Raw genomic sequence first — 27430 nt, forward strand, 5'->3', positions numbered from 1 at the left:
CTCCCATTCTTTCAAGCTTTTTCTCTGCTGTTCCTACCTGTTGTTCCAAGATTTTTGTCAGGTCGTTGTTGATTGTTTCCCACTCTCTCTTTTCAACAGTTTTGGGCCACTTCACACTCGGTCTGTGCCCTTTGATCTTTTCCTCTTTTAGAGGTCTCTGTGGTTGGGTGAGTTCATCCACCGGCATTTCTGTGCTTGTGTTATCCTCCTCAGTTACAGGGGTGCTGATGCTCTGCGAACTTTGTTTTGCGTCCCATCGCTGTGCTTCATTCGACTGATTTGACTGGCTGCTTCGTAAGAAGTACTGGTCAATGCGAGGTTCCTGTCTCTGCTCTCCCAAGCACCTTTTCCTCCCTTGATGGATCCTTAACCCCCTTGCCGATGTTACTCTCTCCCAACCACAGCTGCACACCTGAAGTGTGTGTCCTGCTGCTGTTATGGTTGTCTCATGTGCTGTGTTCGTACTCGTAGTCGTTTCCGTTCCTGGGTCCGTAACCGTGTGATCAGTCGTTGAGCCATCTTGCGCCCCAGCTCTCGCAGGCTATAGGGGTATGTTCCTTTGTTGACTTTCAGTAGCACTTAGCGGGTGTCTCCAACATACTGAAACAGCGTCGGAGACTGACAACATGGGTAGCTAGCCCATGACAGCCCCAGTGGGGTCTATTCCCTCCGGTCAGCTGTCTCTCCAAGCTGTCACACAGACTTTCCTATGTTGTCAGCTGTCCTTTCACAGTAGTCACTGGACTGGTCCAGATGATCAGAATCATAAAACACGGGACGAGATGTTAAAAACTGTCCATTGTGCCAATAGATGGAATGCACTCACATGAGATTTGCCGTGATGTTGACAGAGTGGCATGGGAGGTTTATTTCTTAGACTGGGGTAAGATGTCAATTTTGGGACACATCCGCAGTAGTGTGCCTTCGAATCAGTGGGTGTTTCGGCCTTTAATCACTAAACACCCTCATCAAAGGTGGCCAGCTAAAGGGTAATCAAGCCTTAGCTTGTGTCCCATGCCCAATTAAGATGTCCCACAAATATATTGAGGCACAGCTTAGCCTTTTGTTAATCACCCTGTCATCTCAGATTTTCAAAATATGCTTTACAGCCAAAGCTAGACAAGCATTTGTGTAAGTCTATCGATAGCCTAGCATAGCATTTTGTCCAGCTAGCAGCAGGTAACTTGGTCACGGAAATCAGAAAAGCAATCAAATAAAATCGTTTACCTTTTATGAGCTTCGGATGTTTTCACTCACGAGACGCCCAGTTAGATAGCAAATGTTCCTTTTTTCCCAAAATATTATTTTTGTAGGCGAAATAGCTACATTTGTTCTTCACACTTGGCTGAGAAATCGCCTGGAAATTGCAGTCACGAAAACGGCGAAAAATATTCAAAATTAGCTCCATAATATCGACAGAACCATGGCAAACGTTGTTTATAATCAATCCTCAAGGTGTTTTTCAAATATCTATTCGATAATATATCCATCGGGGCAATTAGTTTTTCAGTAGGACCGATTGGAGTAATGGCTACCTCTGTATTTTACGCAAGAATCTCTCTGGGAGCATAAGGTGACCACTTGCACATTGTAGCCGCCTACGGGTATTATTCAAAATAAATGTGTAAATCTACGTCACAATGCTGTAGACACCTTCGGGAATACGGAGAAATAGTAATCTGGTTGATAGCCCATTCACTGCTCAATAGGGACCCATTGAAACGCAACGCTTTCAAAATATGAGGCACTTCCGGATTGGATTTGTCTCAGGCTTTTGCCTGCAACATCAGTTCTGTTATACTCACAGACAATATTTTTACAGTTTTGGAAACTTTAGAGTGTTTTCTATCCTAAGCTGTCAATTGTATGCATGTTCTAGCATCTTGTCTAGCATCTTGGGAACGTTTTTTTTCTCCAAAAATGAAAATACTGCCCCGTAGTCACAAAAGGTTTTAAATAACAATTTTAATTAAACATTCACTATGGTGACAAAGTAAAGGGAAATCATTTATCACCACAATTCACAAATGACACTGTTTATTGGTGGTTATACAAAAAAATAAAATAGCCTATAAGGTCATGGTTGAGAAATTGTGTATTTCTGAGAGGAAAAGTTGACTTTCAAAAGTAAAAAAAAAAAAAAAAAAATATGATGTGGAAATTTGATTTTGAATACTTGCTCTCTCAGGTTATTTTTCCTTCATGTTTATTTTCCCTGTTTGACTATAAACGTGGTGTTGTGCTGGAGACTGCGTTGCAGGCATTAAACCTAACTTCCTCTACTTCTGCCCAGCCCATAATTCACCTGTTTTTCCTGAGATGCACGCCTCGGCACAGCCTGCCGTGACCAGCGCTGTTAGAGAGGGAGAGAGAGAACGAGAGAGGGAGAGAGAGGGAGAAAATGGAGAGACAGACGTGTGCCATAGTTCTGTGACCGGGGCTGTTTCAGGCAGTGGCCGGTCGGCATTCGCCTGCTGATTTGATACTTGCTTCTTTCCTGCACACACACACACACACACACACACACACACACACACACACACACACACACACACACACACACACACACACACACACACACACACACACACACACACACACACACACACACACACACACACACACACACACACACACACACACACACACACACTGGTGGAAAGAATTTGACCACTGCCCTGGGAAATATGTTTCATGTTCCTAACATGCCAAAAGAACTTCAAAAGCTTCATAGACAGCTTTTTCATCAAGTACTTGCACTTAAGTAGAAGACTTACAGAGAGAGAGAGTAAATAAAGAGAGAGAGAGAGAGAGAGAGAGAGAGAGAGAGAGAGAGAGAGAGAGAGAGAGAGAGAGAGAGAGAGAGAGAGAGAGAGAGAGAGAGAGAGAGAGAGATATGAGGGTTTATTTTTGTGGGTTTCTGTTATGAACAGAGAGCAGTGAAAGATGAACAAACAACATTTCAAGCTGAGAGGCCTTTAGGAGAAGCACTCTGGCCCCTCAAGCAAAACATTTAACTCTCTTATTGCCGGCACTACTGGAGTGGGGGTACTTGGAAAACAGCAATATCATAATTCATAATACACTGTTATACTACTACTATCTATCTCTGACAGTCTGTCAGTTTCAACTATGACGACTTTGTGCAGTCATTTAGGTTTATTGTGGGTTCTTGAATGGCTCAGGAGACAGAGTTGTGAAGCTTATACTCTGAAAAATTAAGGACATGTGCTTCTGCTGGTGTTGCTGTTCTGATTGTGTGGGAATGACGCTTTGCTCTGGCTGTAGTTAGTTGTTTCTGTCCTCCTCAAAGTTGTCTACTGCTGTGAGGGGTTTGGAGTGCCAGGTGGATCAGAAGGAAGCCATGTCTGTGTGTTGGCTGGGTTGTGATTATAGATTTTCAAAGAGTGATAGTTGAGTATCTTGTTCTGAGGCTGAGGCCATCCCAATGACTGGCTTGCTTTCTGGAGATGGTGCTCCCCAGATATGTGAAGTGGTCGGCATTCTTGGGCTCAGATCTACTGAGGTGGATGCTGGGGCCACTGGGTTGGACAGGGGTGATAGTTGACTGAGGACTATGCTCCTGTGGCCCCATGTACTATAACCATATTGAAACTGCACCACAACTGCTACTGTCACAATTAGTGCAAGCGGTAACCTATCCACTCTTATTACTCTCTCCATGGCAGTTATAGGTTACAGTTTTTTTTTATTGCTAAACGACAGTGGACACAACTGGAGTCACATGTGCAAAACTCTACCTACAGTCTGCACAGCAGCAGTTCATGTGGACCAAACTCTAGTTCGTTTTTCATTGCTTGAACACAGTTTTCAAAACTCTACACACTTATCCCATGACTTTAACCACAACCTGCACAACACTGTGGATTTATAGCACTTTGTTCCAATGCTAACACACTGCTGTCAAAGCTGTGAACCACACATTCAAAACGGAATAGATTTCAGCCTTGTGCCTTTCAAACACTGCTGATTGCAATTTCAGCTGAAAGGCTAAGCAGGTGTCTTGTTTTAGACTTGTTAGTGAACACACACACATATTACAGTATATATAGGTAGAGCTCAGAAAGAATCATTTTGGAAATGGAACAAGGAAGATGGGTTCGTGGAGGGAGAAGGGTGGCAGGGAGAGGGCGGATGCGTGGAGGAAGACAAAGAAGACAAAGATTTTCAGATGAAATAAGGGCTACACTTATAGACCATGTCGTGAACCATGGTCTCTCATTGAGAGAGGCAGGGTTGAGGGTGCAACCCAATCTGCAAAGATCCATAGTGGCATCTGTAATGCAAATTTTCCATCATGCAAACAGGTGAGAGTTACATCCTTACAGTAAATGAAAACATTACAGGAATCTATTTTGTATTGCAATTATAGAATATTTACACAGATATATATTACAGTAAGTTTGACTGTAAAATATATTTTTACAACAGGACCCAAAGGCTGCCCCCAACAGGGGGAAGAGGAAAAATATTTTCAGATGTGCAGGAAAATGCTATTGTTGACATGGTTGTTGTCAACAATGCAATAAAACTGTGGGAGATTCAAGATAGAGTGCTGGCTGATAATGATATATTTGAAAATGTTAATTCTGTCAGCACAACAACTATTGCTCGAGTCCTAAAGAAACACCAAGTTACAATAAAACAGTTATACACTGTACCGTTCGAGAGAAATAGTGAACGAGTAAAAGAGCAAAGATACCAATATGTCCAGGTAAGACGTCTGAGGTTACGTACACAGCTATACAAAATATTTACAGTAAAAAAAAACACTAGCATTTCTACAGTAAAACTGTGCACTTACTGTTTTTCAGAGAGTAATGGAGGTGGAAGCACTGGAAAGACCACATTCATTTGTATTTATCGATGAAGCTGGATTTAACCTTGCCAAAACACGGCGCAGAGGAAGGAATGTTGTAGGTCAAAGGGCCACTGTGGAGGTTCCAGGCCAAAGGGGGGGAAATATCACCATGTGTGCTGCAATGGCCAATGATGGTTTGCTTCTCTACACACCACTCATTGGCCCATACAACACAGAAAGGCTTATAGCTTTCCTAGAACAGCTCTATGCTCAGCTAGTGCCAGCAGAACAGGGGGAGCCAGTAAGAAACCCCCAAGTTTTTGTCATAGTTTGCGATAACGTTGCTTTTCACCACTCTGCAGCTGTCACTATTGGTTTGCAGCACATCACAGATTTATGGTTTTGTACCTGCCTGCATATTCACCCTTCCTCAACCCAATAGAGGACTTTTTCTGCCTGCATATTCACCCTTCCTCAACCCAATAGAGGAGTTTTTCTCTGCCTGGAGGTGGAAAGTGTTTGGTCACCACCCACATGACCAGATGTCTCTTTTGGAAGTCATGCGTTCCGGATGTGAGGACACGAGTCCAGAGGACTGCCAGGGATGGATAAGGCACTCCAGAAGGTTCTTCCCCAGGTGCATGGCAAGAGAAAACATTAGATGTGATGTTGAAGAAAACCTGTGGCCTGATGCTAGTGAGAGGCAGGATTAGCCCCTCAATTATTTGTTTGAATTACAGTATGTACTTTTAGTTTCTACCTTTTTTTTCTCATTACTGTAATTCCGTAAATTACTACAGACTATTGAAGCAAACTGCTAATTTTCATTTACCTTAAAGAATTGTTATGTTCTAAAAATGTTAATAAATCATGTGAAAGAATGTCACTCTTTTCTTTGAAGAAAATATTACTTTGTATGAAGTCACTGAAATTGTTCAAACTGTAAAGATGAAAAGTTTGTATTTTCTGTATTGGTGTTTGATGCTAGTGTTTTTACTCAGTGTGTTCTGAGTGACAGTGTGTGTTATCTCAGTGAGGGTTGTGCATAGTGTTTGACTGCACTGAGCGTGTTTTGAGCCATATGTTAAGAGTTGTGTTGCTTGGAATAAGTTTTGCAGGTGATGTGAACTGTTTAGCTCAGGTGACTGTTGGTAGTGCAGACTGTAGTTAGAGTTTTGCACATGTGACTCCAGTTGTGCCCACTGTCGTTTAGCAATCGAACAAAAACTGTAACAGTCTGCAGACCTGGCACTGAGTTAGGCTATGCTCCGGGGCATGTCTGGGTGTCTGCACCAGTCAAGGGCTAGCTAATTCATATTACTATCTGGTCTCTATCTAATCACTCTGTGAATACCTCTCTCTTTCTCTCTATCTCTCGTTCTCTCTCCCCCATCACTTTCTCTCATATATCAGAGAAACAGACGTGAACAACAACATGCTAATTACTGTCTCACTGCCCACTTCTTCCACACTATCTACAGTATATCACAATGAAGAGATATCTACAGCGCTGATGTTTGTGTATAAGTCCTATTCCAGACAGGCAGAGCAAATCAAATAAATTACTTACCATCCTCAAAAACAGGGGAATTTTTTATTTGAGAGGAAAGTAAATTAATACCTCTTATGTCTTCAAAGGCTTTGGTGTGATATGATGTATCAAAGTCTGCCAGAGAAACTGTTTTTTGTCCCGTATTCACAGCGGCATAGCGGTATTCCCCCAGTGCCTGGCAGAATGACTAAATCCAGTCACATTGAGCTGATATTTTCATTATGTCACTTGAGCTAACACTTAAAGGCGCGTAATAGTGACATCAATTTGTGACCTTGGATTGAGAAAGGGGTTGAACGCATCATCAGCGCAAAATGGTGGGAGAGAGGCACCCTGGGGGAGGGAGAGAGGCACCCTGGGGGAGGGAGAGAGGCACCCTGGGGGAGGGAGAGAGGCACCCTGGGGGAGGGAGAGAGGCACCCTGGGGGAGGGAGAGACGCACCCTGGGGGTGGGAGAGAGGCACCCTGGGGGAGGGAGAGAGGCACCCTGGGGGAGAGGGAGACACCCTGGGGGAGGGAGAGAGGCACCCTGGGGGAGGGAGAGAGGCACCCTGGGGGAGGGAGAGAGGCACCCTGGGGGAGGGAGAGAGACACCCTGGGGGAGGGACAGAGGCACCCTGGGGGAGGGAGAGACGCACCCTGGGGGAGGGAGAGAGGCACCCTGGGGGAGGGAGAGAGGCACCCTGGGGGGGGGGGAGGGGGAAGGGGTGGCAGTGCCATCTGTTTCAGTGTTCTGACCCACTGCCCTCCTCAGCACTAGCACACCCAAATTAGGACCTCCACCATGCCAGCTATTTACAATACGAGAGAGAGCAGGAGAAAGTGAGAGAGCGGGAGAGAGCGGGAGAGAGCGGGAGAGAGCGGGAGAGAGAGAGAGAGAGAGAGAGAGAGAGAGAGAGAGAGAGAGAGAGAGAGAGAGAGAGAGAGAGAGAGAGAGAGAGAGAGAGAGAGAGAGAAGGGTGTGAACAGTCCTGAAAAGCTCATTTTAATGTGTGGAACATCAGCTGGTGTGACTGTGAACCCTGGGGCAGACATCAATTCCTCTTGATACGTTTGTGAGAAGTGAAGGAAGCTGGTAAACAAACAAACACACACACACAGAAAGAAAGAGAGCGGGAAAGAGATGGAGAGGAAGCAAGAGAGAGAGCACGAGAGAGATAGAGAGAGAGAGAGAGAGAGAGAGAGGGAGAGAGAGAGAGAGAGGGAGCAAGAGAGATAGAGAGAGATGGAGAGAAAGCAAGAGAGAGAGAGTGATAAAGGGAGGGTGATAGAGGGAGGTAGAGAGTGGTGTAGCTATGCAGACCTCCCTGAGTATGAGGTGGAGGTTTGGGCTCCCAGGGCTCGGAGGGTAAACTGGGTCAAGGCAACATAACTGCGGTGATGCTCTGCTCCAGGATTCTGTGACAACGACCCCGGCCTCAGGCATCCCATCTCATCTGTCACACAGGTGTGTGTATCTCTGTATGGTGACAGCCTTTCCCTCAATGTCAGTAAGTCCAAGGAGCTGATCTTGGACTACAGGAAACAGGGGGGAGAGCACGTTTTCATCCACATCAACGCGGCTGTAGTGAAGCGGGTCCAGAGCTTTGTTCCTTGGCGTCCACATCCCTGAGAAGTTAACATGGTCCACACACACCTGCACAGTTGTGAAGAGGGCAAGACAGCACCTCTTTCTCTTCTGGGGCCGAGCTCCCTGCCACTTGGACCTCTATATCAGACGGTGTCAGAGGAAGGCCTGAAAAATGGCCAAATACTCCAGCCACCCTAGCCATAAACTGTACACTCTGCGACAGTCCTGTAGACAGTACCAGAGAATCGGCAATTGGACTAACAGGCTCCGAGACAGCTTCCACCCTCAAGCCATAAGACTACTAAATATTTAATCAAGTGGTTACCCTGTCTATCCTGAATTGACTCTATCTTGCACTGACTCTATGCACACTCACAAGACTATATATACACTCACTCACATACACTACACTGGCTCTCTCACACACACACATACACATGAACACAAACACTACATACTGTACAAACACACAAACACACACGCACACGCACACGCACACACACACTTTCACAGTCATCATATACTGCTACTTCTTTATTTTACTCTTATTATTATCTATCCTGATTCCTAGTCACTTTACCCTGCCTTTACATACTGTATCTTCCTCAAACACCTTGCACCCCTGCACAGTGATACGGTACAGGTATTGGTACTCCCTGTATACAGCTTCATTTTTGTGTACTTTACTCCTCTTGTGTTAGAGCGATTAGAGCGTTGGAACAGTAACAGAAAGGTTCTTGTTTACATTTCCATTTCACAACACACGTGACACATTTTGTAAGTCTAAAACTAAAATGCAAATGTGAAAAGGACAAATATAAACATTTTACCTTTTTGCTATTTTTTAAAACATTTTTAACTCTGTTTCATTAGGAAAGACTCGTAAGTAAGCATTTCGCAGTAAAGTCTACACCTGTTGTATTCGACGCATGTCACAAATAACATTTGATTTGATTTGTTGTCACAGCCCAGTACAGTTTGAGCTGCGCAACATGAAGCAATGTGACACAGAGATACAAAACCTTCCCAAACAAACTCACCTACACCACCACATTTCTTAGGGTCACCTTGGAGCCTGCTTTAACAACCATTAGCATTATGTGGCTGTCAATAAACGTGGGAAGAGCCCAGGGGATGGCTGGCTGTCTGGGACCGCATGTTGTCTCCATGCTGGATGGAGGGCTGAGGTTGGGGTTGGAATGGAGAAGTGTGAGTTTTGGATGGGAGTGCTTGTGTGCTAATCAACTTTATTGATCACCCAGTGAGAAACTTCAGCCCTAAGGTGATTAGCAAGCCTAATAGAGTCAGACCCAGCAGCCACACAAATGCAAACACAGACATGCAGACTGTGTTCTGGTAATATTGTGCTGCTGTCCATGCACTCTGTTCATTATAGTGTGTGTGACTGTGAGTACCACACACATTTCATTGACGTTTATCCTCACAGATGTTCTTTCTGTTTTGCAGTGAATCTACTAGACACCTCCTCGATATCAGGCGACTGGGGCTGGCTTACATACCCATCACATGGGGTAAGATTTATTTTGTGCGTGTGCGTGTGCACATGTGCGTGTGTGTGCATGTTTGCACTTATGGATGTGTGTGTGTAATCCATCTGAAGACTGAGGCAGAGATACAGTGGAGTGGCAAAGTGCATTAACTAGAACTTGTTGTTGAAAGTTAAGGCCCTGTTATTCTCCTATCAGTTTCCGTTCTCACTATCCCATGTCAGTCTGACACGTTGTTTGATCTAGAAAAGAGGAGAGGGAAGACGTAGAGGGAGAGAGAAGGACAAGAACAAGGGGAAAGAAGGGGAGACAAGTCTAAAGCGTTTTGAGATGCAGTGACAAGTGTGAAGAAATGCATTTATATTGTTATTGTTAAGAGCCCGAGGGGAGAGAGAGAAGAGAGAGGAAGGTAGAGGATGAGGACGAGGACGAGGGGGGAACGGTGTGGAGGTAGAGGAAAGAAGAGACCAATAGAACTGGGGGAGGAAAAAGAGGCGAGAAGTAGAGGGAGGAGAATGTGTAGATGGAGGAGAGGAAAGAATAGACCAATAGAACTGGAGGGAGGAAAAAGTGGCGATAAGTACAGGGAGGAGAAGTGGTAGATGGAGGAGAGGAAAGAGAGTAAAGCGATGACAGGGGAGGACAGAGCTACCCCCTGTTTCCTCGTCTGTAAATGTGCATATTCTAACAGCAGGGGATGATGCATGGGGTATTGAATTAGCCACTCTCAGAGTAATCAGAGCATAGAGCTGTCACTGTCCTAACACACACACACACACACACACACACACACACACACACACACACACACACACACACACACACACACACACACACACACACACACACACACACACACACACACACACACACACACACACACACACACACTAACACACACACACACACACACACACACACACACACACAAACACACACACACACACACATCTCCTGTCAGAGATGTCATCATGGTGATTTACCCAACATGCCTCCCTCCCCTGCTGGGACACAATTACCCAATCAACCAATCAACTCATTGTCTGGTGATGTGATTGTTAAGACACAGACATGAATGAATAGACTCCTCCGGGTGCAGAGTTTGGCAAACACTTTGAGATGTCAGTTTGAAGTTGGCGTAAAAGTTTTAAGACCTGACATATAGGGAGTTCTAATCCGCATCACAAATGTTATAGAATTCTCATACGTTCTTGTAGGTAAAAATGCCCTTAATCTAAAGTCTAAGCCTTTGGGGGGAGGGGAGTTCTGCTAAACTAACATATGGGATTGTTTTAAGAAGGTCATACCATGGATCATTTAGCTATTTGATTTTATTTTGAATTTTAGAACCCCTGGAGGTATACAGTGCATTGGGAAAGTTTTCAGACCCCTTGACTTTTTTTCACATTACAGCCTTATTTTAAAATGGATTAAATTGTTTTTTCACCCCCTCATCAATCCATACACAATACCCCATAATGACAAAGCAAAAACGGTTTTTTATTTTTATTTTGCAAAAAAAATAAATGAAGTATTCAGTACTCAGAACTTTGTTGAACCACCTTTGCAGCAATTACAGCCTTGAGTATTTTTGGCTACGACACTACAAGATCGGCATGCCTGTATTTGGGGAGTTTCTCCCATTCTTCTCTGCAGATCCTCTCAAACTGTGTCAGGTTGGATGGGGAGAGTCGCTGCACAGCTATTTTCAGTTTTCTCCAGAGATGTTCGATTAGGTTCAAGTACAAGCTCTGGATGGACAACTCAAGGACATTCAGAGACTTGTCCCAAAGCCACTCCTGGGTGTCTTGGCAGTGTGCTTAAGGTCGTTGTCATGTTGGAAGGTGAAGCTTCACCTTGATTCGACAAGATTTGGAGAGGCACACACCTGTCTCTATAAGGTCCCACAGTTAACAGTGCAAAACTCAAGCCATGAAGTCGAAGGAATTGTCCCTAGAGCCCCGAGACAGGATAGTGTCGAGCCATTGAAGGTTCCAAAGAACACAGTAGCCTCCATCAAGAAGTTTGGATTCACCAAGACTCTCCCTAGAGTTGGCCAAACTGAGCAATTGGGGGAGAAAGGCTTTGGTCAAGGAGGTGTCCAAAAACCTGATGGTCACTCTAACAGAGCTCCAGAGTTACTCTGTAGAGATGGGGGAACCTTCCAGAAAGACAACCATCTTTATAGGCCTCCATCAAGCAGGCCTTTATGGTAGAGTGGCCAGACGGAAGCCACTTCTCAGTAAAAGGCACATGACAGCCCCTTGGAGTTTGCCAAAAGGTACTTAAATGACTCTCAGACTATGAAAACAAGATTCATGCCTAGAGGAAACCTGGTACCATCCCTACGGTGGAGCATGATGGTGGCAGCATCATGCTGTGCGGATGTTTTTCAGTGGCAGGGACTGGGAGACTAGTCAGGGCCGAGGGAAAGATGAACGGAGCAAACCTGCTTCAGAGCGCTCAGGACCTCAGACAAGGGGGCAAAGGTTCACCTTCCAACAAGACAATGACCATACCAAGTCAATGCAATAGATGTGAACCCTTTGGAATTACCTGTATTTCTGCATAAATTGGTCATCAAATGTGATCTGATCTTCATCTAAGTCACAACAATTGACAAACATAGTGTGCTTAAATTAATAACACACAAAAACATTTATTTTTATTTTCTATATTTAATACATCATATAAACATTCACAGTGTAGATTGGAAAAAGTTTGTGAACCTCTAGGCTAATGACTTCTTCAAAAGCTAATTTGAGTCAGGAGTCAGCTAACCTGGAGTCCAATCAATGAGACGAGATTGGAGACGTTGGTTAGAGCTGCCTTGTCCTATAAAAAAACACTCACAAAATTTGACGTTGCTGTTCACACGAAACATTGTCTGATGTGAACCATGCCTCGAACAAATGGGATCATAGAAGACCTACATTTAAGAATTGTTGACTTGCATAAAGCTGGAAAGACTGACAAAAGTATCTCTAGAAGCCTTGATGTTCATCAGTCCACCGGTAAGACCAATTGTCTTTAAATGGAGAAAGTTCAGCACTGTTGCTACTCTCCCTAGGAGTGGCCGTTCTGCAAAGATGACTGGCATGATACAACAGGATATAATGTGATGCCTAAGACTCATTTTTACTTGCAGTCATTAGTGGCCGTAGACACTCTGTTCCTTCTTCCTTTTTTGTCGGAATACAACAGGATATAATGAGGACTACATGCAATATGTCTTGCATGTAATGGACATAAAAAAGGTAATCATCTTGCGATATATTTAGGTTGTTTTCTCTTTTTTTAATTTATTTTTATTTTTTACCAACAATTGAATCCAATGAACTGAGCAGGCTGGGCTGACATGCTTATAGCCTTGCTAGGACTTTCAAATATGACCATGCTGTTAGATTGTGCTGTTATTTATATTAATATGATCTATTATTGTTACTATATATATTGTTTCTGATTGTTTTCCATGTTATTTGGTTAGTTATCTTAGGCATCCTCATAGATAATTATGTTATCATGGGACTGCCCATATTTCCCTCTGGCCAACGCCAATTGGCGGCCAAGTGTTTGCCTTAGGACGTAAAGGTGCATCATGAGTCAGGGAGATGGTCTGATGGTCTTAGTGACAACAGACCTAGATATGGGGGGAGGTTTTAGTGGGTGGGATATTAGGACAATTGGAGGATTACAAAGTTGCAGCTACAGTATGCCTAACAGTGTAAATTATGTTGGTACATTTACATGGACACTTAATCATCATGGTGCTTTTTAATGATAAGATTACAAACATTGGTTGAGGTAAGTATAATTGAAAATTGGGTAGGATTATGGTAAGTGGCTAAGTGTAATGGCTTAGCAGATCATCAAAAAATATAAATTTTTACATGGCTAAAAGAGAAAGAATATAATATCTATTGTTTACAGGAAACTCATTCTACAAATTTACATTTACATTTAAGTCATTTAGCAGACGCTCTTATCCAGAGCGACTTACAAATTGGTGCATTCACCTTATGACATCCAGTGGAACAGCCACTTTACAATAGTGCATCTAAATCTTTTAAGGGGGGTGAGAAGGATTACTTTATCCTATCCTAGGTATTCCTTAAAGAGGTGGGGTTTCAGGTGTCTCCGGAAGGTGGTGATTGACTCCGCTGTCCTGGCGTCGTGAGGGAGTGTGTTCCACCATTGGGGAGCCAGAGCAGCGAACAGTTTTGACTGGGCTGAGCGGGAACTGTACTTCCTCAGTGGTAGGGAGGCGAGCAGGCCAGAGGTGGATGAACGCAGTGCCCTTGTTTGGGTGTAGGGCCTGATCAGAGCCTGGAGGTACTGAGGTGCCGTTCCCCTCACAGCTCCGTAGGCAAGCACCATGGTCTTGTAGCGGATGCGAGCTTCAACTGGAAGCCAGTGGAGAGAGCGGAGGAGCGGGGTGACGTGAGAGAACTTGGGAAGGTTTAACACCAGACGGGCTGCGGCGTTCTGGATGAGTTGTAGGGGTTTAATGGCACAGGCAGGGAGCCCAGCCAACAGCGAGTTGCAGTAATCCAGACGGGAGATGACAAGTGCCTGGATTAGGACCTGCGCCGCTTCCTGTGTGAGGCAGGGTCGTACTCTGCGGATGTTGTAGAGCATGAACCTACAGGAACGGGCTACCGCCTTGATGTTAGTTGAGAACGACAGGGTGTTGTCCAGGATCACGCCAAGGTTCTTAGCGCTCTGGGAGGAGGACACAATGGAGTTGTCAACCGTGATGGCGAGTTCATGGAACGGGCAGTCCTTCCCCGGGAGGAAGAGCAGCTCCGTCTTGCCGAGGTTCAGCTTGAGGTGGTGATCCGTCATCCACACTGATATGTCTGCCAGACATGCAGAGATGCGATTCGCCACCTGGTCATCAGAAGGGGGAAAGGAGAAGATTAATTGTGTGTCGTCTGCATAGCAATGATAGGAGAGACCATGTGAGGTTATGACAGAGCCAAGTGACTTGGTGTATAGCGAGAATAGGAGAGGGCCTAGAACAGAGCCCGGGGGACACCAGTGGTGAGAGCGCGTGGTGAGGAGACAGATTCTCGCCACGCCACCTGGTAGGAGCGACCTGTCAGGTAGGACGCAATCCAAGCGTGGGCCGCGCCGGAGATGCCCAACTCGGAGAGGGTGGAGAGGAGGATCTGATGGTTCACAGTATCGAAGGCAGCCGATAAATCTAGAAGGATGAGAGCAGAGGAGAGAGAGTTAGCTTTAGCGGTGCGGAGCGCCTCCGTGATACAGAGAAGAGCAGTCTCAGTTGAATGACTAGTCTTGAAACCTGACTGATTTGGATCAAGAAGGTCATTCTGAGAGAGATAGCGGGAGAGCTGGCCAAGGACGGCACGTTCAAGAGTTTTGGAGAGAAAAGAAAGAAGGGATACTGGTCTGTAGTTGTTGACATCGGAGGGATCGAGTGTAGGTTTTTTCAGAAGGGGTGCAACTCTCGCTCTCTTGAAGACGGAAGGGACGTAGCCAGCGGTCAGGGATGAGTTGATGAGCGAGGTGAGGTAAGGGAGAAGGTCTCCGGAAATGGTCTGGAGAAGAGAGGAGGGGATAGGGTCGAGCGGGCAGGTTGTTGGGCGGCCGGCCGTCACAAGACGCGAGATTTCATCTGGAGAGAGAGGGGAGAAAGAGGTCAGAGCACAGGGTAGGGCAGTGTGAGCAGAACCAGCGGTGTCGTTTGACTTAGCAAACGAGGATCGGATGTCGTCGACCTTCTTTTCAAAATGGTTGACGAAGTCATCTGCAGAGAGGGAGGAGGGGGGGGGGAGGAGGATTCAGGAGGGAGGTTAGAGGCAGATGCTTGGCAGATGCTTGGAATTTAGAGTGGTAGAAAGTGGCTTTAGCAGCAGAGACAGAGGAGGAAAATGTAGAGAGGAGGGAGCGAAAGGATGCCAGGTCCGCAGGGAGGCGAGTTTTCCTCCATTTCCGCTCGGCTGCCCGGAGCCCTGTTCTGTGAGCTCGCAATGAGTCGTCGAGCCACGGAGCGGGAGGGAGGACCGAGCCGGCCTGGAAGATAGGGGACATAGAGAGTCAAAGGATGCAGAAAGGGAGGAGAGGAGGGTTGAGGAGGCAGAATCAGGAGATAGGTTGGAGAAGGTTTGAGCAGAGGGAAGAGATGATAGGATGGAAGAGGAGAGAGTAGCGGGGGGAGAGAGAGCGAAGGTTGGGACGGCGCGATACCATCCGAGTAGGGGCAGTGTGGGAAGTGTTGGATGAGAGCGAGAGGGAAAAGGATACAAGGTAGTGGTCGGAGACTTGGAGGGAGTTGCAATGAGGTTAGTGGAAGAACAGCATCTAGTAAAGATGAGGTTGAGCGTATTGCCTGCCTTGTGAGTAGGGGGGGAAGGTGAGAGGGTGAGGTCAAAAGAGGAAAGGAGTGGAAAGAAGGAGGCAGAGAGGAATGAGTCAAAGGTAGACGTGGGGAGGTTAAAGTCGCCCAGAACTGTGAGAGGTGAGCCGTCCTCAGGAAAGGAGCTTATCAAGACATCAAGCTCATTGATGAACTCTCCGAGGGGACCTGGAGGGCGATAAATGATAAGGATGTTAAGCTTGAAAGGGCTGGTAACAAATATAGGTGAGTTTGGGTGGGAAAAGGACTGGGAGGGAGAAATATATTTTTGTCACGGTCAAAGAAACTCAAAAGGGGTGATTATACTAAGTAATACAAATTTTGATCCGATAGTGCAATCTGTGCAAAACAGATCCACAAGGAAGATGGATTATTTTAAACATGCTATTGGACCAAAAACAGATCTGGCTAATTAATCTATATGGGCCAAAGATATATATTTGAGAATATATATATACATTGGGGCAAAAAAGTATTTAGTCAGCCACCAATTGTGCAAGTTCTTCCACTTAAAAAGATGCGAGAGGCCTGTAATTTTCATCATAGGCACACTTCAACTATGACAGACAAAAGGAGAAAAAAAATCCAGAAAATCACATTGTAGGATTTTTAATGAATTTATTTGCAAATTATGGTGGAAAATAAGTATTTGTTCACCTACAAACAAGCAAGATTTCTGGCTCTCACAGACCTGTAACTTCTTCTTTAAGAGGCTCCTCTGTCCTCCACTCGTTACCTGTATTAATGGCACCTGTTTGAACTTGTTATCAGTATAAAATACACCTGTCCACAACCTCAAACAGTCACACTCCAAACTCCACTATGGCCAAGACCAAAGAGCTGTCAAAGGACACCAGAAACAAAATTGTAGACCTGCACCAGGCTGGGAAGACTGAATCTGCAATAGGTAAGCAGCTTGGTTTGAAGAAATCAACTGTGGGAGCAATTATTAGGAAATGGAAGACATACAAGACCACTGATAATCTCCCTCGATCTGGGGCTCCACGCAAGATCTCACCCCGTGGGGTCAAAAGGATCACAGGAACGGTGAGCAAAAATCCCAGAACCACACGGGGGGACCTAGTGAATGACCTGCAGAGAGCTGGGACCAAAGTAACAAAGCCTACCATCAGTAACATACTACGCCGCAAGGGACTCAAATCCTGCAGTGCCAGACGTGTCCCCCTGCTTAAGCCAGTACATGTCCAGGCCCGTCTGAAGTTTGCTAGAGAGCATTTGGATGATCCAGAAGAAGATTGGGAGAATGTCATATGGTCAGATGAAACCAAAATATCACTTTTTGGTAAAAACTCAACTCCTCGTGTTTGGAGGACAAAGAATGCTGAGTTGCATCCAAAGAACACCATACCTACCGTGAAGCATGGGGGTGGAAACATCATGCTTTGGGGCTGTTTTTCTGCAAAGGGACCAGGACGACTGATCCGTGTAAAGGAAAGAATGAATGGGGCCATGTATCGTGAGATTTTGAGTGAAAACGTCCTTCCATCAGCAAGGGCATTGAAGATGAAACCTGGCTGGGTCTTTCAGCATGACAATGATCCCAAACACACCGCCCGGGCAACGAAAGAGTGGCTTCGTACGAAGCATTTCAAGGTCCTGGAGTGGCCTAGCCAGTCTCCAGATCTCAACCCCATAGAAAATCTTTGGAGAGAGTTGAAAGTCTGTGTTGCCCAGCAACAGCCCCAAAACATCACTGCTCTCGAGGAGATCTGCATGGAGGAATGGGCCATAATACCAGCAACAGTACAGCAGATCCCCTTATTGTATGGGACCCTTTCAAATGTACTTTTAGAGTCCATTCATTACAATACTCATCATTAAAACAAAATCAGTTTAAATCAAAAGAGATTAGACTAATAAAGGAAATAGAGGAAGTAACAGTGCAGGTAGATGGTAATGGAAACTGTACTATAGAAGCACAAAATAGGTTAGAGGAAAAACAAAAATAAGTTTATTTTATTACAAAAATAAAGCGAATTTGGTGGAAAATGGGGAAGAATGCACAAAATGTTTTTGAATTTTTAACAGAAATTCTACCAAAAATAATTTACAGAAAATCGTTACAAATGGAGTCATCCATAATTCACCAAATTATATTTTGAAAGAGGAAGCAAAATATATTAAGCATATGTTTTCTTTTCAGGCTCCTCCATTTCCACAGAATGATTTTTTTTCCCTAATAATCAAAATAATAATGTAGAATTAACAAATTTACAGAAAGACCGGTGTGAAGGCTAACTTACAGAAGAGGAATATTTTGAGGCAATACCATATTTTCAGTCTGGAAAAACACCAGGGCTTGTCGGTATACCAGTACAGGTATATCAGACCTTTTTTGATGTACTCAAAGATCAATATTTAGCATGTTTTAATTACTTTTACACAAATGGTAGACTTTCAGGTACCCAACAGGAAAGTCTGATTTCATTACTACTAAAACAGGACCCAGATGGTAGGTATAAAGATCCAGTCCATTTAAAAAACTGGAGACCTCTAACGCATAAATGTTGTGATGCAAAAATCCTGGCAAAATGCATAGCATATAGAATATAAAAGGTTACACCAGATATTGTTCATCCTGATCAGACAGGTTTCTTAGGCATTTAGACAATTGAACACTAGGAAACATTGACGATAACAGACCAGGTATCTTCAATGTTTCATAATGTTCAATTGTTTCAAGTAATTGTCGTATATTATCTCCAATATATTGTCCATGTAAAAAACATGACAGATTTTGAAAAGGCGTTTGATAATGTACAATTATAATATATATATATATATAAATGCCTGGAATACTTTCATTTTGGTGAATCTCTCATATGTACAGCAACCCCAGATGTAAAATAGTAAACAATTGTTTCTTCTCAGAAAGTTTTGAGCTTTTTAAGAGGAGTAAAACAAGGCTGTCCGTTGTTCCAATATCCATTTATTATGGCCATTGAAATGCTAGCTATTAAAATGAGATCCAACAACATCAAATGGTTAGAAATCCAGGGGATAAAAACAAAAGTGTCAATGTATGCTGATGACTAGTTTTTTCTTAAGTCCACAATCTGGATCCCTGCACAGTCTCATTGAAGATCTTGATCACTTTTCTAGCCTCTCTGGATTAAAACCTAATTATGACAAGTGTGTGTTCCATATTACATATTGGATCATTAAAAAATACAGTGTTTACATTACCTTGTAGTTTACCAATAAAATGGGCGGATGTTGAAGTAGACATACTTGGTATTCACATCTCAAAAAATATAAATGAACTTACCACAATTCATTTCAATAGAAAGTTTGCAAAAATAGATAAGACTTTGCAACCGTGGAGAGGTAAATACTTGTGTATTTATGGACAAAATTACATTGATTAACTATTTGGTCCTATTACAGCTTACTTACTTACTAATGACATTGCCTACTCCTGATTATTATTATTTTTTAATCATATGAGCAAAAAATATGTAATTTTATTTGGAATGCTAAACTAGACTAAATTGAACATGCCTATTTATATATTAATAATAATGATAATGAATATAATGAGTTTGGGGGGCAAAAAATATTATATATGAAAGCTTTTAAACCTCTCACTTAATTAAAGCTTCACTCATACACAAGTTATACTTAAACCCCAAATGGTTCTCCAGTAGATTATTAAGAAAAGCCTTTGTTCAAAAATTGCTATTTTGCCTTCATACAGATGACAACTTCTCATTTCTGACTAAATTAAATTGACATTTTGTTTAAAGTATTGCCCTTTCTTAAAAAAGCCAAGTTGGTTACAATTGAAGTTTTATCCTCCAGAAAATATAGAACAAATGTTATAGTTAAACTCAAATACATTGATTAATAAAAAAGCATTCTTTGCGCAATTAAAAAAAACACACTTTTATGTTTATGATTGATATTTTGAATACAAGTGGAGGAGCTATGTCATATATGCAGTTATCACTGAGCATGTTGCTCTACCAAGGAGAGGAGGTAACATTGAGATCCTACTACTGCAAAGAGAGGCTTACTGGATATCCAGTGGTCTGAATATTGACTTTGATCTCAAGCCCTTCTTATGAACACATTTTCCTTTATGAACAAGTCTTATACATTTTACAATTATTTTTTACAGCTTATTAGCGTACACCTAATATGTTCCCCCTGTTGAGGATGTTCATTATATATTAAGGTTGAAGTCAACTTAGTGTATGTAAACTTCTGACCCACTGGAATTGTGATACAGTGAAATAATCTGTCTTTAAACAATTGTTGAAATATTACTTGCGTCATGCACAAAGTAGACATCCTAACCGACTTGCTAAAACTATAGTCTGTTAACAAGAAATTTGTGGAGTGGTTGAAAAAATAGTTTTAATAATGACTCCAACCTAAGTGTATGTAAACTTCCGACTTCAACTCTATATGGGGCATACAACAATCTCAGCTCTGTGGATTTAGCTGCGAAGAGACAGAATCAATAGATCATTTATTCTGGTATTCCCCAGTGTAGCTTGTTTCTGGTCACAGCTTCAGGAATGGTTCAAAATCACAACATGCACTTAAAATGAACCTTACAAATGGCAGTGTTGGGTGACTTGGAGAGCCATGGCCATCAATAAATAATATAATAATACTCGTAGGAAAGGTTTTTATTTTTAGCTCATAATCTTTGGATATTATACGATTAGAAAGATTAAAAACTTTGTAAAACTTCATAGCACAATTGAAAAATATATGGCACATGGAAACCAAACAAGAGCAGCCTATAGTGATAGGTGGGAGGGGCTGAGAGTGGCTGAGGTGCGGGATTGAAGAGTTAGTTTGGTTATTTATTGTTGTTATATTTAAAAGTAACATGTAAATCTCAAATGTATGTCTATGTAGCAACAAATCTGTGAAAAACTAAGATATTTGTCCTCCGAAGAGTGGTTACATTTTTAAAAATATATTTTTAAAATTATGACTGCAAGAGCACAGCACAGAATGCTCAGTGAGGTTAAGAAGAATCCTATAGTGTCAGCTAAAGACTTGCAGAAATCTCTGGAACATGCTAACATCACTGTTGACGAGTCTACGATACGTAAAACACTAAACAAGAATGGTGTTCATGGGAGGACACCACGGAAGAAGCCACTGCTGTCCAAAAAAAAGTTAGCAAAAGTGCACCGGGATGTTCCACAGCGCTACTGACAAAATATTCTGTGGACAGATGAAACTACAGTTGGGTTGTGTGGAAGGAACACTCAACACTATGTGTGGAGAAAAAAAGGCACAGCACACGAACATCAAAACCTTATCCCAGCTGTAAAGTATGGTGGAGGGAGCATTATGCTTTGGGGCTGCTTTGCTGCCTCTGGGCCTGGATATTGAGTGCCTATCATTGATGGAAAAATACATTTCCAATTTATCAAGACATTTTGCAGGAGAATGTTTGGCTATCTGTCCACCAATTGAAGCTCAACGGAAGTTCTGAGAGTCCTGACCTCAACCTGATTGAGCTGCTGTGGTATGACCTCAAGCAAGCAGTTCACACCAGACATCCCAATAATATTGCTGAACTGAAATAGTTTTGTAAAGAGGAATGGTCCAAAATTTCCCCTGACTGTTATGCAGGTCTGATTCGCAACTACAGAAAAAGTTTGGTTGAGGTTATTGCTGCCAAAAGAGGGTCAACCAGTTATTAAATCCAAGGGTTCACATACTTTATCCACCCTGCACTGTGTATGTTTACACAGTGTGTTCAATAAAGACATGAAAACATATACTTTTTTTGTGTGTTATTAGTTTAAGCAGACTGTGTTTGTCTGTTGTGACCTAGATGAAGATCAGATCTAATTTTATAACCAATTTATGCAGAACTCCAGGTATTTCCAAAGGGTTCACATGCTTTTTCTTGCCACTGTATGTAAATGTGATATTTCAGTTTGTTTGTTTTGATCAATTCCTCCATTCTTCCATTCATTAGTTTACACTCGTATTGGGTTACCTTCAGACAGGCCTCCTACATCAAAATGAAAGAACACCATCATATCCGTGAGAGATTCATATTGCCGTAGTGTGGCCATATTAGCCAAACCGTTCTGACGTTACAGACAATTTTGTGAAAAGACAGATTTTCAGGATGTCTCATGGTCTGACAAACATCGCTGTAGCTCGAGCCACCTTCCACCGCAGATGAGGAAGGCCGACATAGGCAGATGTGGTGGATTCAGTCGCAGCCCATGCAAAAAACATATCTCTATCTTAAACTGGGGGATTTTGATGGGGACTTTTAAATTATGTTACTTAGACTCTTTTGCCCTTAAAAGCTATTCAATTTTAGAAGGCTCTGAGACAGGACCATAGCAATGGTTAGCAGAGGCCTCTCTACCACACTTATCTGCACTCAAGACTTTAGAAAAGGTCTGGGTAATACAAAAATTGGAGGTATAATCAAAATGTACTGGATCATTTGCAGTGATAAATTTGACCGATGTGAGGATTTATTTAATCCTTGAATTTTCTGTGTATGTGTGACTGTGTGCACATCCCTGTAGTGACACATTTTATTGTGAGGCCTCTCACAGTGTGTGTGGAAAAGAGTCATATAAATATTAGAGGCAGACTGCCGGGATGGAGGGACAGAAAGAGAAGACTGGCCAGAAAATGTGGCCAGGAATGTGTGTGTGTGCGCACGTGGTGTGTGTTAGCAGTAGTGGAAAGCAGCCAGGTCAGTCTAGATCCACTTCAAAATCCTGCATCTGTCCAGGTACACAGGACGTCGGGAGATGCCTTGAAAACCAGCCACTAGCGGCAACAGTGAGCGCTATTACCATCAAGTAGGCTGGGGTTTTGCTGGGGCATGTGGACTAGGATGGTGGATGGGCGTAAGCCGCAAGGGCCTGCTCCGAGGGTCAAGTGTTCAATCCCAGTCTTTTATTGTTTACCCTATCCCAAACCTTAACCCTTAACCATTCTGAATTAATGCCTAAATGTCACTGTGGGGTTATTTTTTTTAACCCTATCCCAAACCTTCAGTTAACTAATTAATGCCTAAATGTACCAGCCACGAGGTGCCGGCAACAGCAGCAGAGCAACCAGAGTGTCCAAAACACCTAGAAATGTGAAACATGGACAAAAGTCATAATCTAAACTCAAATTGGTGAAAGCATGAGATCTTGTTGCGGTGAGTGGCTGAGCTCTGGTAGCAGTGCCCTTGTGGAGGAAAGGCACTCCCCTATGGGGTCTGTGATAAACGGGCGTCATGACAGTTTCTGTCACGAGAAGCAGACTGGTAGGCCCCTACACACACACACACACACACACACACACACACACACACACACACACACACACACACACACACACACACACACACACACACACACACACACACACACACACACACACACACACACACACACACACACACACACACACACAGGCTCACATACAGACAACACTATGGTCATTTTGCCACTCTGACAGTTTGCAGTGTATGAAATGTGCCACCCCAGCAACACCAGTTTTCTATAATGTATTTTCTTTGCTTCAGGAACTGTCACGCCCTGACCATGGTATTTTAGGTCAGGGCGTGACTCAGGTGTTCTAGTCGTTTTATTTCTATGTGGGTGTTCTAGTGTGGTTCCCAAGTAGAGCCAGCTGATTATCGTTGTCTCTAATTAGGGATCATACTTAACGTGTCCCTGTTCCCACCTGCATTGTGGGATATTGTTTTGTGTTAGTGCTTTGTGCACTACGTTACTTCACGTTCGTTGTATGTTTATTGTTTTTTGAAGTTTCACCGCAAATAAATATGTGGAACCCAACTCGCATTCCTTCCGTCGATCGTGACAGAAACCCTCTGATGTTACAAGAACCTTCCTAGAACACATTTAATTTGTTAATTTCTTCCTGCTGCTCATCAAGTGTGAAATCCTGGACAGGCCTAGCGAGAGAGAAATCATACCGATGTCTGTGTGTGAGCATCAGCTTGAGATGAAGGGAAGGAAAGGGGGAGTATGGAGAGGGGATGGAGAAGAGGTTTAGGTTTCTTGTGAATGTTCCAAAGCTTATGGCTGACTGTGTCCAGGAAATATAGCATAGAATATGTATAGAACAGGCAAAGTGTGAACACTGTCTTACACTTCTGCAGAGAGAGGAAGGGAATGGTTGATGTTCAGTATAGGCTACATACATGTACCTGTGGAAAGAGGATAGCCATAGAAATTCTCAGAATGGAGATATCAAGTCATTTGCAGACTGGGCATAACATCTATTGACAAGAGAGAGGTGTTGAAATAGATTTTATCTGGACTGACCAATGAGACATATGAAATAGACTGCTAATTAGCCCTATGTGTGGTGTGTGTGTGTATATAACAGATTAAGAGGTCTTTATTAGCACCCCTAGCTCTCCCCACTGTCTGTGGCTCGTTTATATGACATGACGGATCACGTCTCCCCATCAGGGGGCCTCCTTCCTTCCAATTTAGTCAGGCAGCACTGAGGATGCCCGTGGGCAGCTCTTGGAACCCCATAGAGCTGCAAAACTCTCTCACACACACACACACACACACACACACACACACACACACACACACACACACACACACACACACACACACACACACACACACACACACACACACACACACACACACACACACACAGAGAGATGTCAGGGGCCATCAGACAGAGTAGAAAGACTTCATTATCCTGCCGTCCGCCCCTTGTTGGCCATGACAGGTTCATCCACCAGTAGCCCCGAGATGCGATCGATACCACTGACAGGACCGTGTGTGTGCGTGTTTGTGTGTTTGTTTTTGTGTGTGAAGGGGGGGGGGGGGTGATAAACGCAGACAGTAGAAACCATGATTTGGATGAGATAATGATGAAACCAAGTGTCAAAAACCCACCCGCACCCCCTGTCATCACACACGCTGTTAGACACACATACACAAACACATGCACACACATAACCCCCCAAGGGTCTTAAGCAGGTGCAGTTGTCATCCATAATGTTGTGTGATTGATAGGTGAGTACAGATGGATCCTGTCGGAAAAACAGCTCTGACACAGTCGCAGCACGGACTAGATTTCAGAGAGAGATAAAGGTGGAGTGAGAGGGATAGAGTGAGAGGGATAGAGTGAGAGGGATAGAGTGAGAGGGATAGAGTGAGAGGGACAGAGTGAGAGGGATAGAGTGAGAGGGACAGAGTGAGAGGGATAGAGTGAGAGGGACAGAGTGAGAGGGATAGAGACCTGAGAGGGATAGAGTGAGAGGGATAGAGTGAGAGGGATAGAGTGAGAGGGATAGAGTGAGAGGGACAGAGTGAGAGGGATAGAGTGAGAGGGATAGAGTGAGAGGGATAGAGTGAGAGGGATAGAGTAGAGAGGGATAGAGGAGAGGGATAGAAAGAGGGATAGAGTGAGAGGGATAGAGGAGAGGGATAGAGTGAGAGGGATAGAGTGAGAGGGATAGAGTGAGAGGGATAGAGTGAGAGGGATAGAGTGAGAGAGATAGATGAGAGGGATAGAGTGAGAGGGATAGAGTGAGATAGAGTGAGAGGGATAGAGTGAGAGGGATAGAGTGAGAGGGATAGAGTGAGAGAGATAGAGTGAGAGGATAGAGTGAGAGGGATAGAGTGAGAGGATAGAGTGAGAGGGATAGAGTGAGAGGGATAGAGTGAGAGGGATATAGACCTGAGAGGGATAGAGTGAGAGGGACAGAGTGAGAGGATAGAGACCTGAGAGGGATAGAGTGAGAGGGATAGAGTGAGAGGGATAGAGTGAGGGGGATAGAGTGAGAGGGATAGAGTGAGAGGGATAGAGTGAGGGGGATAGAGTGAGAGGGATAGAGACCTGAGAGGGATAGAGTGAGAGGGATAGAGACCTGAGAGGGATAGAGTGAGAGGGATAGAGAGGAGAGGGTTAGAGTGAGAGGGTTAGAGTGAGAGGGATAGAGTGAGAGGGATAGAGACCTGAGAGGGATAGAGTGAGAGGGATAGAGACCTGAGAGGGATAGAGTGAGAGGGATAGAGTGAGAGGGTTAGAGTGAGAGGGTTAGAGTGAGAGGGATAGAGTGAGAGGGATAGAGTGAGAGGGAGAGAGTGAGGGGGATAGAGTGAGAGGGATAGAGACCTGAGAGGGATAGAGTGAGAGGGATAGAGTGAGAGGGTTAGAGTGAGAGGGATAGAGTGAGAGGGTTAGAGTGAGAGGGATAGAGTGAGAGGGATAGAGACCTGAGAGGGATAGAGTGAGAGGGATAGAGACCTGAGAGGGATAGAGTGAGAGGGATAGAGTGAGAGGGTTAGAGTGAGAGGGTTAGAGTGAGAGGGATAGAGTGAGAGGGATAGAGTGAGAGGGATAGAGTGAGAGAGATAGAGTGAGAGGGATAGAGTGAGAGGGATAGAGTGAGAGAGATAGAGTGAGAGGGATAGAGTGAGAGGGATAGAGTGAGAGGGATAGAGTGAGAGAGATAGAGTGAGAGGGATAGAGTGAGAGGGATAGAGTGAGAGGGATAGAGTGAGAGGGATAGAGTGAGAGGGATAGAGTGAGAGGGATATAGACCTGAGAGGGATAGAGTGAGAGGGATAGAGTGAGAGGGACAGAGTGAGAGGGATAGAGACCTGAGAGGGATAGAGTGAGAGGGATAGAGTGAGAGGGATAGAGTGAGAGGGATAGAGTGAGAGGGACAGAGTGAGAGGGATAGAGTGAGAGGGATAGAGTGAGAGGGATAGAGTGAGAGGGATAGAGTGAGAGGGATAGAGTGAGAGGGATAGAGTGAGAGGGATAGAGTGAGAGGGATAGAGTGAGAGGGATAGAGTGAGAGGGATAGAGTGAGAGGGATAGAGTGAGAGGGATAGAGTGAGAGGGATAGAGTGAGAGGGATAGAGTGAGAGGGATAGAGTGAGAGAGATAGAGTGAGAGGGATAGAGTGAGAGGATAGAGTGAGAGAGATAAGTGAGAGGGATAGAGTGAGAGGGATAGAGTGAGAAGGATAGAGTGAGAGAGATAGAGTGAGAGGGATAGAGTGAGAGGGATAGAGGAGAGAGGATAGAGTGAGAGGGATAGAGTGAGAGGGATAGAGTGAGAGGGATATAGACCTGAGAGGGATAGAGTGAGAGGGACAGAGTGAGAGGGATAGAGACCTGAGAGGGATAGAGTGAGAGGGATAGAGTGAGAGGGATAGAGTGAGGGGGATAGAGTGAGAGGGATAGAGTGAGAGGGATAGAGTGAGGGGATAGAGTGAGAGGGATAGAGACCTGAGAGGGATAGAGTGAGAGGGATAGAGACCTGAGAGGGATAGAGTGAGAGGGATAGAGTGAGAGGGTTAGAGTGAGAGGGTTAGAGTGAGAGGGATAGAGTGAGAGGGATAGAGACCTGAGAGGGATAGAGTGAGAGGGATAGAGACCTGAGAGGGATAGAGTGAGAGGGATAGAGTGAGAGGGTTAGAGTGAGAGGGGTAGAGTGAGAGGGATAGAGTGAGAGGGATAGAGTGAGAGGGAGAGAGTGAGGGGGATAGAGTGAGAGGGATAGAGACCTGAGAGGGATAGAGTGAGAGGGATAGAGTGAGAGGGTTAGAGTGAGAGGGATAGAGTGAGAG

General features: G+C 44.1%; 2 protein-coding genes across 3 annotated transcripts in view; one reads left to right on the forward strand and one right to left on the reverse strand.

The window, feature by feature from the left end:
- The window catches only part of LOC118400263 (succinate dehydrogenase [ubiquinone] iron-sulfur subunit, mitochondrial-like), a 401361-nt gene that overhangs the window by 60187 nt on the left and 313744 nt on the right, over nucleotides 1-27430 (reverse strand). The window lies entirely within an intron of this gene.
- The window catches only part of LOC118370843 (ephrin type-A receptor 8-like), a 153131-nt gene that overhangs the window by 54484 nt on the left and 71217 nt on the right, over nucleotides 1-27430 (forward strand). For both annotated transcript variants that reach the window (XR_008074244.1, XM_052473469.1), the window contains exon 2: nucleotides 9412-9476. Coding sequence is in view for 1 of the 2 variants with exons in the window: in XM_052473469.1 (XP_052329429.1) it covers nucleotides 9412-9476 (65 nt within the window). In the remaining variant the exon portion in view is untranslated. The remainder of the gene's footprint in view (nucleotides 1-9411; nucleotides 9477-27430) is intronic.

The sequence above is a fragment of the Oncorhynchus keta genome, chromosome 21, assembly GCF_023373465.1.
Source record: "Oncorhynchus keta strain PuntledgeMale-10-30-2019 chromosome 21, Oket_V2, whole genome shotgun sequence".
Classification (NCBI taxonomy): domain Eukaryota; kingdom Metazoa; phylum Chordata; class Actinopteri; order Salmoniformes; family Salmonidae; genus Oncorhynchus; species Oncorhynchus keta.